At 38.9% G+C, this 17663-nt stretch overlaps 1 protein-coding gene across 5 annotated transcripts in view; it reads left to right on the top strand.

The window, feature by feature from the left end:
* CCDC141 (coiled-coil domain containing 141) overlaps positions 1-17663 on the top strand; it is a 195568-nt gene that overhangs the window by 71869 nt on the left and 106036 nt on the right. For all 5 annotated transcript variants that reach the window (XM_072752066.1, XM_072752067.1, XM_072752068.1 and 2 more), the window contains one exon: positions 2048-2164. In XM_072752066.1, the coding sequence (XP_072608167.1) occupies positions 2048-2164 (117 nt within the window). The remainder of the gene's footprint in view (positions 1-2047; positions 2165-17663) is intronic.

The following is a 17663-nucleotide window of genomic DNA, read 5'->3' as shown; positions in this document are numbered from 1 at the left end:
ACATGACAAGTCTTTGACTCATAAAGTTGAATAGGATTATCTGAGGGTTCAGGGTCCTCACCTGTTTTTAGAGATTAGCAAACACCTGTTTGTACTCGTTTTTTTATTCACTCAGATCCTAAATGAAAGCTTTCCCTATTAAAACATTCTTGAGATTTCTGAGTTCTTCCCATGTTAGCTAAGAATAAATGAAACTTACTCCCAGAACTTAATAAATGCTCTCTTAAATTTATATTCATGATCCATTTTTCTTTGATGAAACCTTTAAATTATCCCCCTACTTGTGGTTTTATATGGGTTCACTGTATCTTTTGTGAGAAATTGTTTTTGTAAAAATTAAACAAATTAGTGAATAAACTTTATAGCTCTTATTAAAATACTCTCTGTGGGTTCTAATATGCATATTATATATATATATATATATATATATCACCTAGTTCTAATTGGGATAACAAAGACAGATTATCTTCAAATAATGGTAAATACATCAATACAATACTTCAGATATTGGTAATGTGTATATTGCACACAAATTACCAAATATTCTGGAAAAAATGAGATGCTTCATATCAAAACTGCTACAGGTTTGCCATTATTTTTTAATTGCTAAACGCTGGTTAGCAAAGATTTACAATTAGCAGGAAGCTGGGAAACCCTCTTACCCCAAGCTGTGCTGTTTATTTCATCCTGAAAAATGCTAAGTGTTGATATAGACCATTCAATCTCATAATCTGCTTTGTGCTATCAGCCCTATAATAGTAATACCTCTTCTAGGTAACTCCTAACTTGACTTTTGTGTAGTGGCGGGGAGGGGGTGTACATTTATTGTGTGGAGCTTTAAGACTGACCTAGCTTTCTCTTTGACCACCTACTTCACACATATCTCTATGTATTAGGAGTTCAGAGAAATCCTGAGCTTGTTGCAGGCAGGACAACATAGGCGGGGAAAAAAGTATAATATAATGTTTGGGCATTGCCTGCCATTTTAAATGGGATGCCAGGATCATTTTTCAGGCTTGAAGTAATTCCACCCAATGACCAGGGCTGTAAGACTTTAGATTACCTAAGAAAGCAGCAGGACACAGTGAAAAGAGCATGTACTTTGGAATAATGTAGGTTTGGAGACTATACCTGGCCCACCACTTACTATATGGCCCTGGATATGCTGCTTCACCTCTCTTCATCTCTACAATGATGATGTCATGCTTGTTAGAGAGCTGTTGAGAGAAATAGAGATGATGCCCAAAAAGCAAGTAGCAAACCGTCTATCCTGTTGTGGGCTCTTAAGGACCAGTAGCTGTGATGTGATCATGGAGATAACACTGTATAGGATTTGGGAGTAAAAATCTCTTTGCTTGAACTGGAATAAGGAATCTGCATCCATGTCATTGGCCCCATGTCCACTTATGTCATCATTTAAAAATGTACAGCTTCTTTCAAGTCCTTTGCTATTTATTGTTTCAACACTGTGTAAAGCACGTATTGTAAATCAAGTCTAAATGAATGTGAGTCATGCCCTTTAGCTATTTATAATACCAACAGAATTTTAATAACTTGTCTATTTACTTTCTGAAGACAGATTTTCAGCAATTGCAGCAATTGCATGGCTGAAATATTTTTGCATTGTCTTTGTAGAGTGGAAATATAATTCTACATAGCTATTTAATATCTTCATGTGTAGGTTTATATAACAATATTCACCTTCATCTTTTTATCCAGGGAAGATTTATATTCTAAAAGAATGCATGATTTATAGACTGTGGGAATCTATTCTGGTTCTTCATTTTTAGGAAATTTTGAACTATTTTCTTCATTCCATGTAGCCAACTGAGCTGATATATCATTTTCATGCATTTTGGGGATTATTTTTTCTCTTATATACAGATTGAAATGAAGAAAAATAAACCCGATCATATTAATTTAATGCGTGAGATAAATTTATGTAGAAAGAAACTGAAGTAGCTTAGGTTTTGAAAATATTTCTGAATTTCGACTTACTTATCCTAATCATTTAAAATTTCATCTCTCTTTGTTGCTTCTTACCTAGGTTACTTGTTGGTTTCAGAAAACAATAAGAGATTTACAGGAACAAAGTCTAGGTTCATCGCTTTCAGACAATGAGGAACTAATCTGTAAGCATGAGGAATTGATAATAAAAGCAAAGGTAAGAAATATATTAAAAATAATTTTTAAATGCATGGTCTTCTTTTGAATATGCTTCTGTAGGTAATATAAAGAAGTACTAAAACTCTCTCTCTGAATAATCCACTATTTACAGAGAAAGGATTCTGATAGCCTTAGCTAATACCACTACCTATTGACTGGGCTTTTAGAATAATAGAGAACAAAGCAGCCTCTACAACAATAACTATCATCTTTTGAATAGTTACCATGTATCAGCAGTTATATTAAGTATAAGAGATGTATTGTCTAAATTATCACCAGATCCCTAAGGGGTAGGTATTATTTTACTGATCAAAACAAACTAAACACAAAGGCTTGGAGATGCAAAGTAACTTGACCAATGTAATATATCTTGTCAGCGGCAGAGTTGGAATTCTTTTTTTTTTTTTTTAAGATTTTATTTATTCATTTATGATAGACATAGAAAGAGAGAGAGGGTCAGAGACACAGGCGGAAAGAGAAGCAGGCTCCACACCGGGAGCCTGATGTGGGACTCGATCCTGGGGCTCGATCCTGGGGCTCCAGGGTCATGCCCCGGGCTAAAGGCACGTGCCAAACTGCTGAGCCACCCAGGGATCCCCCAGAGTTTGAATTCAATGCAGATCTTATCTAACTCCAAGGCCCAGGCTCCTAAACTATATTCTGCTAGCTTTCTAAAAAAGTGTTTTTTTTTTTTCTTCCTGCACTAAGATCTCATTATGATTTCCAGGTGTAGTTTGCTTGCTGTTCCCATTTATATTTCCCTATTTCCTTAACTTGCTTCACCTTTCTTCATTTTGCAAAAAATTAATGGCCACCAGCCAGTCAACCATTTGTAGGTCTGTGGACTGTGCAAAGTGGAATCATGAAGTATTGAAAGCAAGATGAGCAGAGCATCCATGTAAAGGTGCTTGTTATTTGGAAATGGTGTCTTGTTATTTGGAAATTGACTCATTTGTATCTGTGGGGTCTATAAATACTTCCAGAGTTCTTCACTGATGTTCTATTTTGATCTCTAAGGAAACAAAAATCCATTTGTAGTAGATTGAATAGAAATGGTGAAAACTTCAATCAGTATCAAGACTTAAGAGAACTTTCTATTATTAATGTCTTGAGTGGTTGATAGTTGTAGGTACAGCCAAGTATTGAAGCTCTGGAAAACAATGGGCCAGCACTACTAGATAAGGGTTGAAAATAAGGAAGACAACTAAATAAATATTTACGTGTTTGGGAGGAAGGGATTGGTGGCGGGCAGAAAGGAGGATGGGCATGGAAGGAGAAGCAGTAGACTGCATTTATCTGGACTGAAATCTCATAGGAATCATAATGCTTTTGTTTGTTTATGGCTTCTCTCTGAACACTGCAGCATACACAAGTATTCCATATGTTTGGTCTGAATATTTGCCGGATTGATAAAAGATGCAATTACAGAAGACTACTATGACTGATGATTTTTAAAAGTTCTTTAAAATGCTCAGCATTTGGTTGATCTGTTTAGGAAATTAATTTTCTTCATTGAGGTTAAACAGCAGTTTACTCTGTGGGTGTCACAAGTTTTATCAGTGAAAATTCTATCAAATTCCCCAAATGTCAAACACAAGAGAGGACCTGAATTGCACAGGATGGCTGCCTTATTAAAACAAACAAAAATGGCTTATTTACATTATTTAGTTATACTTGGGGTTATAGTCCCTGTAACTATAGACTAATCATGGTTTCTCACAGTCTGGATAAAAATATTTGTTTGACATACAGCCTCAGTTCTAATAGGACTTTGGCAAGTTCTGTTGTATAGATATTAATGTTCTACTTCTATCCTCAAAGTTTTAACTAGCTCCTAGTTCTTTATCCTTAGGAAATGCCTGACCTAGCTCACTAACTCTCCTAAAGCACTTTTTCTGTTATTTGGCCCTCTTGCCAAGTTTCTTGACTTCACTGATTCCATTTTTCATGCCCAATGCCTCACACTGATTCTGCTTCATAATTGTTTTTACTTGCTCCATTTGTCTAATGTTCTTCCTTATATCTTAAGGTATACTTTATTCACACATCAAATGTTTGATCTGTCCAGTGCCTTAATTCTACTTCCTTTGACTCAGGTATTTCAGAGTGTTGCTTGCGCTCATCAGATTATTATTTTACCCTGAGTTAGTATTCCTTTGGGATATCAGCAATTTTGACTGGTAAGGCATGGGAGGTGTGAAAGCGGGTGATATAATCTGTACACCTTCTGGTGCAGGTTTTTCACCCATCTCATTCCTGAGTGCAGGGAGCTTCTGTTGTTACATTAAGGCTCAATCATTCGTGGTCTTCCCCTTGACCCCAGATACCTATAAAGGATGGGATTTCTTGGAGGGCTTCCCCCTGATTGGACTCTCAATCCTGCTTTATTCTAAGACTCATGGGGTACTGGACCAAAGAACAAAGACCCCGGACCCTGGGAATGTTCTGTCCTGTTCACTCAGTGAGAGTTGGAGACAGCTCACTAAGAAATAGGTCAGTTTGATTACCTCTCCTATGTTAGCTCTCTACCTGGTAGATTCCAATGCTGTCCTGATGTTGTTTCTTCTCTCTGGATGCTACTAGACCGGCACTACTTTTTTTTTCCTGAAAAAGGTACATTGACAACACTGACCAAACAGATGGGGAAAGAAAGCATCATACCCAGCAAGTTCTCCCCGGGCATATCTCCCATCATGATATCTAACTTTATTCTATTCTAAACCATATGGCCCTGACACCGAGACCCAACCACCTTTTGGCTCCTCAAGGAGAGTTCTTATACCTGTAAACTTTATTCTCACTTTGTTGGCCTTTAGAGGAAGGACCAGCTACATTGTATGTAGAATCAGAGCAAAATGAAAACATGGAGGAATTTCTTAATAAATTATTGAAATTTCAATACAGCAACAGCAGAGCATTAAAGCCAGCATGTGGCTCTTCTAAATTCAGGGCTCTGTGTGATGATATGGGTCCTTTGCCCATGAAGCCAGTCCTATCTACAGTATTAGGATTTCTGACAGGACCTACCAATCTTTGCTGGTTAGATGCTTTCCTTAGCTACCTCTACTGACCTCTTCCCACCTAGATGAGCAAGTTTTCTGAAAATAGATTATAATGTTATAATGGGTTGCATCCACATGATAAAAAACAGATTCAAATCCCTGCTGTCACTCACTATGTAACTTTGGGGACATTTGACCTCTTTGAGCCTTACCTTCCTCACCTATAAGGAGGGAGCATGAAAATTCAATTAGAAAATATCTGTGAAAACACTCACATTTTAGTTGTGGCTCAAAAATGTTTTTCTTTTCCCATGGATGGTGTAAATGTTCAAATAGTTTTCATCTGTGCTTTTTCACCCATCTCATTCCTTGTTCTTACAGATGGATTCTAATTTTATATGGCTTTAAACAGGAACCAGCATATTATGTTTTGGAGTTTTGTTTGGGTGTGAGTATGAGGAGAGGAAGAGGGAATGTGGCTTCCAAAGAAGATTTTATGTATGAATAAGGCCTCAAGCTGGGAATTCATTAGTGAAACTCATATAAATAACCTGGTAACACAGGGAAAGTAGGTGTTTCTGCTCCCCACAGCTAAACTGAACAGCAGAGAGGTGTTCTGTATTGCTTTTTTTTAAGCAGTAAGGTTTTTAAAAATAAATTTTGAAAATGCCTGTATCATTTCTTACTAGAATATAGTCAAATAAGAAATATGGAAAACTTTCTATCTTAATAAATGTGATTCAGAATGTGTTGAAATAATTGAACCAAATTTTTTATTATAACCTTTGAGTATAAATAAATCATGTTAAATCATTGCACTTTTTTTTACTAAATGTGAAAAATATTTTTCTTTTACATATGTAGCGGATAAAGAAATAGCAGACATTGATGATTATCAACTACCCTTTTGTTGAGACTTTAAATACTCTTCAATTTTATCATGTATTAATTTGATTCCCCAAGGCTTGAATTCAAACTTTAGAGCTCAGAGTTGGTTTTAGAATGTATTAACATAATATGCAAATAAACACTTTCCTATTATCTCATTTGAGGAGGCATAATCATTCCTTCTCCTGCAGATCAGAAATAATGTTCATATAAGAACTGCCTTCAGGAATGAGCTTGTACTTCTGTTGAGAGGAAAACTTTCTCTTCCAATTTGTGTCGAGTGTTTGGGTGCCTGCAAATTAATTGACAACAGACAGATTAACAGGAATAAAGACAGGCTTATTTTCATACGTACATTTCATATATGCATGGGACGTCCTAGTAATGGAAATTTGTTTCCAAAGTTGAGGTTTATATATATCAATTTAACAAAAAAGGGGTGGGGAGATTAAGGCCTCGGTGGAAGAGTATGGAAGGTTCTATTGGGCTTTTTGCTTCTAATGAAATGGGCAGTCTGTCTTCTTCCTGGCTGAAAGTTTCCCAGTGGGAGAGTTTGTGGTAGCTAAATTGTACTCCTTGGTAGTAAGGGTCGGTCTTCTTTTAGTTAGGAAATGCCCTGGGAAGAGGGTTAATGGTAGCTGTATTTTCAGGAGACTCTGCTTAAGTTTAAGTAATATTTCTGTGACTGCTGATTGTTCAGGTGTTTTCAGTTTAAAGTAATTTTCATACCACTCTGATGGACTTTTAATCCTCTCACTAATATTGCTTCAAACCTTGGTTCAGTTCAGACTGTTTATAGTTGGTGCACACTAGAATCACCTGAGCACTTTGAAAATATGCAGAAGTCTGGATCTCATGTCCAGAGATTCTAGGTAGTTTGGAGCATTAGGATTTTTAAAAATTAGTTAATTAATTAATTAATTTGAGAGAGGGGCAGAGATAATAACAGAAAGCTTGAGTGAGGAGGAGAGGGAGAAGCAGGCTCCCCACTGAGCAGGGAGCTGAAAGGGGGGCTCTATCCCAGGACCACAGGATCATGACCTAAGTCAATGGCAGATGCTTAACTGACATCAACTCTTGGTTTTGGCTCATGTCATGATCTCAGGGTCATGAGATCGAGCCTTGCATCAGGCTCCAAGCTCAGCGAGGAGTCTGTTAAAATTGCACCCTCCCTGCACTCATTCTCTCTCCTTCTCTCTAAAATAAATAAATAAACCTTAGAAAGAAATTTATTGTTAATCTTAAAATGATGATGTTTCTATAAAAAAAAAAAAAAGCAATCCAAATCTTCTTCTTCTAAAAACACTGGACGATCAGGCAATATCAGGCTCACTTTTCCATGTACACATAACAACACTTGTCTGGAATGTTATAATAGCTATTTCCTTTAGAAAAGACACGTGCACTCCAATTTGCCACAGTCCCTGCCATTCCTCATTCCTACGTCCCTTCCCACCTTTGCTTCACCTCATTCACATTATGTGCCTGACCCCTATGAGCATTTGGCTTGGAGAATTGACGAGCAATGAAGTACCATCCAAGTGTAGTGGCTTAAACTGATTTGCATTTTTGAAAATTACATTGGAAACTGAAATAGAAGAATAAGAGGTAGTGATATTGAAGACAGAAAAGTCACTTAGAAAGTTATTGCAATTTTGATGAGAGTAACTTTAGGTAAAGTGTGATGTATTTTGAGATAGAGGCTATTAACCACCATATTAAAAGTTTAAAGGAGACTTATAATCGTGTTGTTCAATGTGTGGCCCCCAGAAAGCAGCAGCAGCAGCATCTGGAAGTCTTAGAAATACAGAATCTCAGACTCTAGCCACCGAACCTATTGTGTCAGAATCTGCATTTTAACAAATTTCCCCAGAGGATTTGAACTGACACTAAAGTGTAAGAGGCACTAACTTAGAGGTTTTTCCCATATATTTCATGTATGTCCATATTATCCTTAATTTTCCAGATGACTATATATTGTTTATAAAGTCCTTGGTTAACAACAATCCGTGGCATTCTGATATATTGAAACATTATCTTCAATGTTTTAATATAGTAGAATTCACATTCCTCAGCTTCAAGATTAAAACTATCTTCCATGATTCATCATCTAATCCGATTTTCCAAGTCATTGAAAATATTTTCCAGTTGTTGCTGAGTGATTTCATAAATTGGATTTGTGACCTTGGCATCAAGTTCCTTTAAATAATATTATTTGGGGATCTTAAAAAAATACCACTGCTTAGATCTCATATAAACTTTATTTAGAGGAAAAGTCAAGTTTAAATTTACAAAATAATTACAAATGTAAGATAAAAAAGTAAAGCAGAACCTCTTGCAAGCTTATTTGAATATTCTAAATGCATAATTATCATCAATAGAACCACTACAAGCAAGTGGCTCTTTAAAATATGTTTAGGTGCACCTGGGGCTCAGTTGGTTGAGCATTGACTCTTGGTTTCAGTTCAGGTCGTGATCTCAGGGCGGTGGGATTGAGCCCTGAGCCCTGCATGGAGCCCCACCTTGGTCTCCAAGCTGGGGCAGGTCTGCCTCTGTCCCTCCCCCTGCTTGCACTCTCTTGCGTTCTCTTTCTCTCAAATCAATAAATAAAACTTTAAAAAAATGTTGTTTTTCTGATTATGTAATACATTTTCATTTTAGAAAAATTAGAAAATACATAAAACTAAAAAATTAAAATCACTTATACTGCGTGAGCATGTATGGAAATGAGAAGGAAATATAAAACATACATAAAATCGAATATCTCCAAACTGCATATGTGTGTATAATACACTATATATGTGTGTTTTTATTTTTAAATTTTAAAAATTTTTTTGTGTGTGTTTTTATATGCAAAATTGTTATGTAATATTTTACAGTATGAGTTTTCTAATTAGCATTATATCATAAGATAAGCATTTCTCCATTTAAATGCATACATTATTATTATTATTATTATTATTTTATTTGAGAGAGAGAGTGCATATGGGAGAGAGCACTAGCCAAGGGAGAAATAGAGGGAGAGGGAGAAGCAGACTCCCTGCCGAGCAGGGAGCCTGACATGGGGCTCTATCCCAGGACCCCAAGGTCATGACCTGAACCAAAGGCAGACACCCGACTGAGCCACCCCGGTGCCCATAAATGCATATTTTAAATATGTTTAATGACTGCATGTTATTAAACCATGTAAATGTATCATATCTAATTTTCTTCTCATTGTGGCACATATTAATCTATATAAAGAAGCTGACTATTCTATTTGAACTTTCATTACATCCCCAAATTCTTTCTTTGAAGGTATGTGAGAAAATGATAAAATCATTATAAAACATACTGCTTTCGTAAATCAGCTTACATTGTCTCTGATGATTATGAGGAAAATGAGCAGAATGAAGCAGAGTTTGTTTCTTTTTTAATGTCTCATGTAATTTAAAAACTGAAGTGGGGTCTGGATCTGAAATGTCTCCAGGCAGAAATTAAGTGAGTCCCCAAACAGTAAAGTCACCTGCATTAGTGCATTTCAATTCCTCCGTCTTCATTTTAGTGAATAATTTGTTTTACTTGTCTGATTTTTTAATGAACTTCCCAATTAAAAGCAGATGTCACTTTTCACAGAACATAAATTAGAAACAATTCCATTACTAACAGGCAAAATAAGTATAAATAGTACCGCATTTGCCTGCAAGCATTGGGAAAATCTACAATGTGATGGGATTTTCACACTGGTAAACTTACTGTAGCCTTAACTTGTGGGTTAATTTAAAGCTTAGTGAACCATATGTTTTCATTTCCAGGGGAAATTTGATTTAGAAAGTCCCTCAGAAATATTTATGCTCATCTATGAAGGGGGTGAGTTAAAGAAGCAAATGAAGAACATTGTACTCCGCGATCACTAGGTTTAAAGCTACCTGCTGTCGTTTTGTTTACAGAATCTTCACCAGCTCGTTAAGTTTAAATGCTCAAAAAGTTTCCCCTCTCTCTTTTTTACTTATGACTTTCACAATAATTCTTTAAACATTTTTCTTCCACTCCCCCTTCCCTCCCCCCACCCCCTCCTCCCTCTCCGTCCTCTCTCTCCTCCTCTCTCTACCTTCCTCCTCCTCTTTTCCCCCGCCTCTTCATCATTTATCAGCCCTTAAATAAAATTTCAACAAAACATGGCTTTGCACAGTTACTATTATTACAACTCAAGGTAAATGTGATCGTGATAATAACAGTGGAAGTGAGTCTATCTGAAGCGGACACCAGAGAAGGCATTTTCTTATGGCTTAACATGCTCATGCCTTAAATCCCTACAACCTTTCTGTGCTACAGCAGCATTCACTCGGAGAAGATTCTGGATACCGTGGCCATAGATCTCCTTGACGTTCATCACTCCAAAGGCCTTTACCTCACCTTCCCGGCCTTGTGGACACACTTGGCTCCAGAGCATTGCTGATCCTGCTCTTCCCTCACCCTCTTTCCTTTTGCCTCTTCCTGGCTTCCCTCCTCAAACTCTTCTACATAGGCCACTGGGGCTACTTGCGAGTAAACTCAGTCACCCATTTCTCTCTGTTTCTACTCCAGAAAAAAAAAAATGCAACACTTGCATAATTTTTCCAATTAGATCATTTTTAAAGGACATGATTAGCAGTGAGCAGTGAGCCTTACGAGTTCCTTTATTTATCACCTGTTAATTCCCTGCTCCATTCCCCATAATAACCAGTCCCCAACTTTTATCCTCCTTTAAAACTCCCAGCCAGGTTTTACTTAAGTGCACAGTCACTTAGCCCTGAGAGGTGAAATTGCTTGACTCTTTTCTTTCCTGCCCTTGTTGGCTCTTCCACCTTTTTCTCCCCAAGTTGCTCTCATTCCCAAATCTAAGCCTCCACCCAGCGCTCCCGGTCCCACCTTTCCCATCTCTTCACTTTGAAGCTCTCTTCATTTTTCAGTCACCCTTTCTCACCTTCCCTCAATTACGTTTTAGTCTCACAAAATTGAAAACAAAAGCATTGCTGCTCACCCTTAAGAAAATGTTATTGCACCTTCTCCTCGGCTACTGACGTGGCTTGAATTGTCCTTTCCACCATTTCTATGTTGATGTCGTTAACACCCAGAATCTCAGAATGTGACCTCTTTTGGAAGCATGGCGATGGCAGATGTAAATGGTGGAGATGAGGTCATTGGGGTGGACCCTGGTTTTATGTGGCTTTTTAAAAGGAGACATTTGAACCCAGAGGCAGACACACACAGAGGAAGAATGATGTGAAGGGTCACAGGGAGAAGATGGCCATGGACAAGGCCAGGAGAGGGGCTGGGAACAGGTGCTTCCCTCATCACCGTCAGGAGGAACCAACCTTGCCTACACCTTGACCTCAGACTCCTAGCCTCCAGAACTGTGAAAGAGCACATTTCTTTTGGTCAGGCTGCCCAGTTTGTGGTGACCTGTTACGCCAGCCTTATGAAATGAATACAACTACCTCATTTTCTGCCTCCTGCCTCCCTCTCCCCCCATTAATCCTTTCCCTGCATTATGAGAGACTGTTGTTTCTCAAGTAACTGATGACTGGATGCTCTGTGCACTTGGCCTCGGAGACACTGTTTCCTCTAGTTCTCCCATTTCTGGGATGGCTCCTTGTAAATCTTGCTCAATGCCATCTCCTCCTCCAGTCTCCCTTTGCTTATCATGCTTAATCTGTGGCTCTTCTCTTGTTTCCTGCATTCTTCATGTGGCCTTATCTAATCCCACAATGACAACATCACTTTTATCTTGATGATTTCTAGACTTTCAAAAAAACAAAACAAAACAAAACAAAACCCAACCCATATATCTTTTCTCAACTCGTCTTCTTTTTAGAAATTCCTATAGGAGACTTACACATAGACATCTTGCTAGCACTTCAGCTAGTATCATTACTTTCCCCGTCAAACCCTCCTGTTTTCTTTCTTGGCTAGAGATTTGCAGTCCTTCAGCCACGGAGTTCGAGACTTCAGGGTCTTGTTAGAGCCTCATTCTCTCCTTCTCTCCCTGTAGGTCAGATGACCTCTCAGGGTGAGTCCATTCTGACCTCCAATCTCTTTCTCCTCATCCTAAGCCCACCACGTCAGTTTGGATGCCTGGAATCTTTGACAAAGACTATTACAATTACCCTGAGTAGTGGTATGGATCCAAACTACAATATTTTTTCCTGAAGCATTGCTTGTTTACCTCTACATTTTTTTTTCTTTCTAATCAACATAAGCCTGATTCTGAGCTCCCACCTTCTGACTGGAGGGACAGCCAATCTCTGTGGTTATTGGCATTCCCTTTCCCCAAGGTGCTCCTTTCACCATAGCATCGGGAAGCCCCTCTACTCATCAGTCTACTCTGACTCCCTCTGAAACAGTCATTGTCTCAGCCTGTATGGAGACTGCACTTTCAGTGGCTCTGCTGCCTTTGGGCTCGTTTGGGGCCCTAGGATGGCCCAACTTTCAGTCTCCTGGGAGGGAACTCACAGCCATGCCCAGGGAAGCCTTGTGCTTCACCTGGCACTGCCCTAAGGGGACCATCCATCTTCTCATTGCCTCATCTCTCATCCAGCCTTTTCTCTGGTGCTGGCCAGATCTTCCCATTTTTGATAACCTCCACCTCTGTCTCTTTCTCCTTCAGCACACCTATGATAATGTCTTCAATAGACATGGTTTATTGTTGTTGTTTTGTTTTCTTGACCAAAGACAGGAGGGGAAATATCTTGCCGGTGACTTCTGTTTTGGGTCTTAGTATGAACTTCACTGAGGCAAATGGGATATAGATAATATTGACTGTCTTCTTAAAGCAGAGCAGATGGGATAATACAGGAGGAACATAATAAATCATCTTGCCACATGCCTCTCTAGCATCTGGGCCTCCAGTCTTTGAATTTTGCAATTAGTCCTTTATGCTGTCATCAGCCACTTTTGAACAAACTGAGATCAGGCCAGTTTTTTCTCAAGCACCTCCTAAAATTCCCTTTGGGTATAGAATAAAGTACAAGCTCGCTTTTGTGGCCTTAAAAGTCCTTGTGATCTGCCCTTTGCCAACCTGCCCACATTACCTCCCTGAATCCAATTTTCCTCGGACTGCTTATCACCCCCATGCTTACCTCTGAGTTGTGATGTAGTCTGTGCCCTCAGCATAGAATTCCTTTTCCCTTATTTCCTCTTCTTCTTTTTCAAAATTAATTACAAATTACAGTGTTCAAGTTGATATGTGAAGAGTGAGGCTAAGAAAACAGGCATAGCCTGAGGTCAGTTTGGTTAGCAAAGAGGAGGAGGAGGAGAAAGAAAACAGGCTGTGCAAAATGAAACCAGAGGCAAAGTGTTAATGACTTAGAAAGGCTGAGCAGAGAGAGAAGCTCTAAGCAGAGTTTGGTACGTACTTCTAGATTGGACCCCACAGAAGTTAGCCAAGAAGCAGGACAGAGAGTGGCGTTCCCATTTAGGATGTCTAGACCACATTTTGAGGTAAGTACAGTGGGTAGGGAGGATCTATTTAAAACTCTGTCTCCACTCCAGAGTTGGAGGATGCACCTATGCAAATCTTAGGTGACCTCGGGGCACAGTGTCAGTCCAGATTCCTTCTCTGGGAAGTTCTTGATCCCTCCCCCCATCCCCAGCACTTGTCTTTCCCTTCTTTTCTCACAGACCATTGCTTATTGTTTAATTAAAGCATCTTTTCCATCTTTGCTGGCATTTCAGTTGTTCACATGTCTGATTCCACAGATTTTTCTCCACAACTCTGAATTTCCTAAAAACAGGGCCATGGCATATTCATTTCTGGCTTTCCTAAAGCACCCAGCAGAGGAGCCTGGGGCACCTCGTGTTTGTTGGGTCAGTAGATGACTCTATTAGAACGGGAACTGGCAGCAACATGTCACCCTATGTTGGCCCTTGCTGGATTTCTAAATTGCTCTGGTTTATAAGTGACTTTAAGCTTGGCTGGGAGGTCATGAGTCATTCTCTCTACTGAAGAATTATCATCAAGACTATGGATTAAACAAAATTTGATAGAAAGACTTGATTCTAAAGCAACAGAGAAATAATGGCTGAAACTTTGTGAAAGATGGATGCAGTGCTACAATGCTCAAGTGTTAAGTAGAAAGCAATCTGATTCACACTCATGTGTGAATGTCTGCCAACTTCTTAACTATCCTTTACTTTTGTTTGTTTGTTTGTTTATGAGAAAGAGAGAGAGCACATGAGCAGGGAGAGGGGCAGAGGAAGAGAGAAAGGAAGATGGAAAGAATATCAATCAGATGCCACCCTGAGCATGAAACCTGATGATGGGCTCGATCTCACAATCCTGAGATCATGTCCTGAGCCAAAACCAAGAATCTGACACTCAACTGACTGAGCCACCCAGGTGTCCCCCTCTTTATTTCTTTTTAAAATTTTCTACCACCTCATTCCACTTCTAAATTTTTTTTTAAGTAAATGTTTATTAACCCAAACACAAGAATGGAATTTCAGGCGGGTTGAAAAGTGAAGTGATTTGCAGAGTAGCCAAATGCAAGGCTGCTTCTAAGTTTTACTTACTATTAAAGATAAAGCACTGCATTGGTTTTTTCTTTTTTCTTTTTTTTCCCCCCTTGGAAGTTTGTACCTCTTACTTCCCTTCATTATTTTGCTCATTCCCCACCCCTCTCTCTTCTGGCAACCACCACTTTGTTTTCTGTATTTTCTGTTTCTGTCTTCTGTTTTTGTAGTTTGTATATTCATTTGTTTTGTTTTTTAGATGCCACAGTTGAGTAAAATCATGTGGTATTTGTCTCTATCTCTGACTTACTTCACTTAGTATAATACCTTTTGGTCCCAAACATTATTTTATCTTCTAAAGCTGAAATCTAGCACATCCTATCATGGTAGTAAGACATTGATGGGGAATGCAGGCATAGAAAGGGTGTACAGGGTGAACTCCTTGTTAACCTGATGTTTGTAACACAGAGATTCACTGCATTGTAAATGTAGAGATTTCAGTTCTTCTTTTTCAGCTTTGTTGGCGTATAATTGATACATAATATTGCAAGATATTTAAAGTGTACATCTTGATAATTTGATATATGTATACACTGTGAGAAGATTACTCCCATTGATTAACACATCCATCACCTCAGATATTTATCTTTGTGTGTGTGTGAGAACAATTAAGCTCCACCTTCTTAGCAAATTTCAATTATATGATGGTGTTATCCACTGTAATCATCATGTTATACATTAGATCTTCAGACCTCATTCATCTTATAGCTGAAAGTTTGCCCCCTCTTTTGCCGATCTCTCCCTTTTTCCTCTCTCCTCCAGCCCTTGACATCCACTTTTCTATTCTGTCTCTGAATTTGACTTTTTTTTTTTTTAAGGTTCCATATGTAAGTGATAAAAACTCTTAAAGAGGGGTGCCTGGGTGGCTCAGTCAGTTAAGCATCTGATTCTTGATTTCGGCTCTGGTCATGGCCTTAGGGTCATGAGATGGAGCCCTGCATTGAGCCCCCATCCACGCTGGGCATGGAGCTTGCTTAAGATTCTCTCTTTCCCTCTCCCTCTGCGCCTCTCCAGCCCCCTGCTTGAGCTCTCTCGCTCTCTCTAAAAACAACAACAACAACACACTTAAAGATTTTCATTCATGTGTACAGTACATCCCTGGGAACCCAGACCAAAACTACTCTCAGAGGGGCTCTTAAGGAGTATGGAGATAGGGTCAGGCACCTCTCCCTTTGTATGAATTGTCACAAGAAACAGTAAAGCAAATAATGTTAATGTGCTCTCAGTGTCTGATATCACTGATATGTATGTATGTTCTACCTAAACCCTCACACCCTGAACAATCCTGTCACATCTTACCTATCACTATGCAGTACTTTTGAACACTGAGTATTCAAGGGCATATGTTAAGGGCTTCAAACCATTTAAGACAGTCCTATAATCTGGGATAGCTGTGCAGTGTTACCTTACACAGTAGTTGGCTTGGGCAGTCATGTTGCTTCTCTGCATTCCAGGCAGGAAAAGGAGCTCCGGCTGGGAGATTATACTCATGCCTGCACATTTTTTAAATGTGTATGAGCAAATCCTGAGTTTTTTGGTTTCTTCTTGCTACTTTAGTTTGTGATTTTATTTTTTCTTATAGACAAATTTAAGTCTCTTTCTTCATAGTCCTTTTGGATAGGCTATTCTCACTGAAGAGGCTTGGAGCATACGTGGGAGAAATCCATGAGAGCATTTGCTGGTACAATATGAGTGTGTGGGTGTGTACGTAGATGTGTGAGAGTGCTTGAGTGTGTATGTGAATGTGTGTGTGTGTGTGTGTGTGTGTGCGCGCATGTGCAGGCAAAGGTGGGTGGTGAGTATTGACTTCAGGATTCTAAGCTCCGCCTTTCCAGAGAGACCTCTAGTCAACAGGGTCTCATGAAGAGAATTCCTCATCTTCCCACTCAAAATCTATTCCACCTCATTTCCCATCTCAGTTAAAGGCAACTCAATCCTTGCAGCTACTCAGATCAAGCGTCTTCACTTCCTCTTAGAGGAAATTCACCTGGGCTGTAACTTCTAAACGGCTCCAGAATCCTGTGGTTTCTCACCATCTCCACCACTGTCCTGGGGACTGAGCCACTTGCATGTTTGCCAGGCTGGTTACGGTAGCCTCCTCATGAATCCCTACACTTGCATCGCTGTCTCTGTACTCCTCCTCTTCAAATGTATTCTCCATGACAGCCCAGTAGTTTTATTTTTAATTTGTTTTTAGCTTTTCAAGACTATTTGCTATTTACCAACAACTTAAATACTTTTTTTTATCGTTTAATTTTTTTTTTAATCATGATAAATATACTCTTTAATCCCCATCCCCTATTTCCCCCTCCCCTTCGCCACCTCCCCTCTGGTAACCATCAGTTTGTTCTCTGTAGTTAAAAGTCTGTTTCTTGGTTTGTCTTTCTGTCTTTTTTTCCCCTCTCTTTACTCACTAGTTTCTTAAATTCTACATATGAGTGAGCTCATATGGTACTTGTTTTTCTCCGACTAACCTTTTAACTTAGCATTATACTCTAGCTCTATCCATGTGGTTGCAAATGGCAAGATTTCAGTCTGTTTTGTGACTGAATAATATCCAGTTGTACCCCACATCTTCTTTATTCATTCATCTCTTGATGGACACTTGGGCTGCTTCCACAGTTTGGCTAGCGTAAATAAGACTGCAATAAAACATAGGGGTGCATGTTTCCTTTGAATTGGTGTTTTGTATTTTTTGGGTAGTGTGATTCCTGGATCATAAGGTAGTTCTATTTTTAATTTTTTGAAGAGCCTCCATACTGTTTTCCACCAATTTGCATTCCTACCAACAGTGAAAGAGTTTTCCTTTTTCTTCACGTCCTCACCAAAACTTTATGGTTCTTGTGGTTTTGATTTTAACCATTCTGACAGATGTGAGGTGATATTTCATTGTAGTCTTGATTTGCATTTCCATGATGAGTGATGTTGAGCATCTTCTCATGTGTCTGTTGGTCATCTGGATATCTTCTTTGGAGACATGTGGCTGTCCAGTTTTCCCAGCACCATTTGTTGAGGAGACTGCCTTTTGCCCATTATATATTCATTCCTCCTTTGTTAAAGATTAATTGACCATAT

Source organism: Vulpes vulpes, chromosome 3 (genome assembly GCF_048418805.1).
Source record: "Vulpes vulpes isolate BD-2025 chromosome 3, VulVul3, whole genome shotgun sequence".
Lineage (NCBI taxonomy): Eukaryota > Metazoa > Chordata > Mammalia > Carnivora > Canidae > Vulpes > Vulpes vulpes.
The sequence above is the reverse complement of the archived record's forward strand: the minus strand, read 5'-3'. Positions and strand labels throughout refer to the sequence as shown.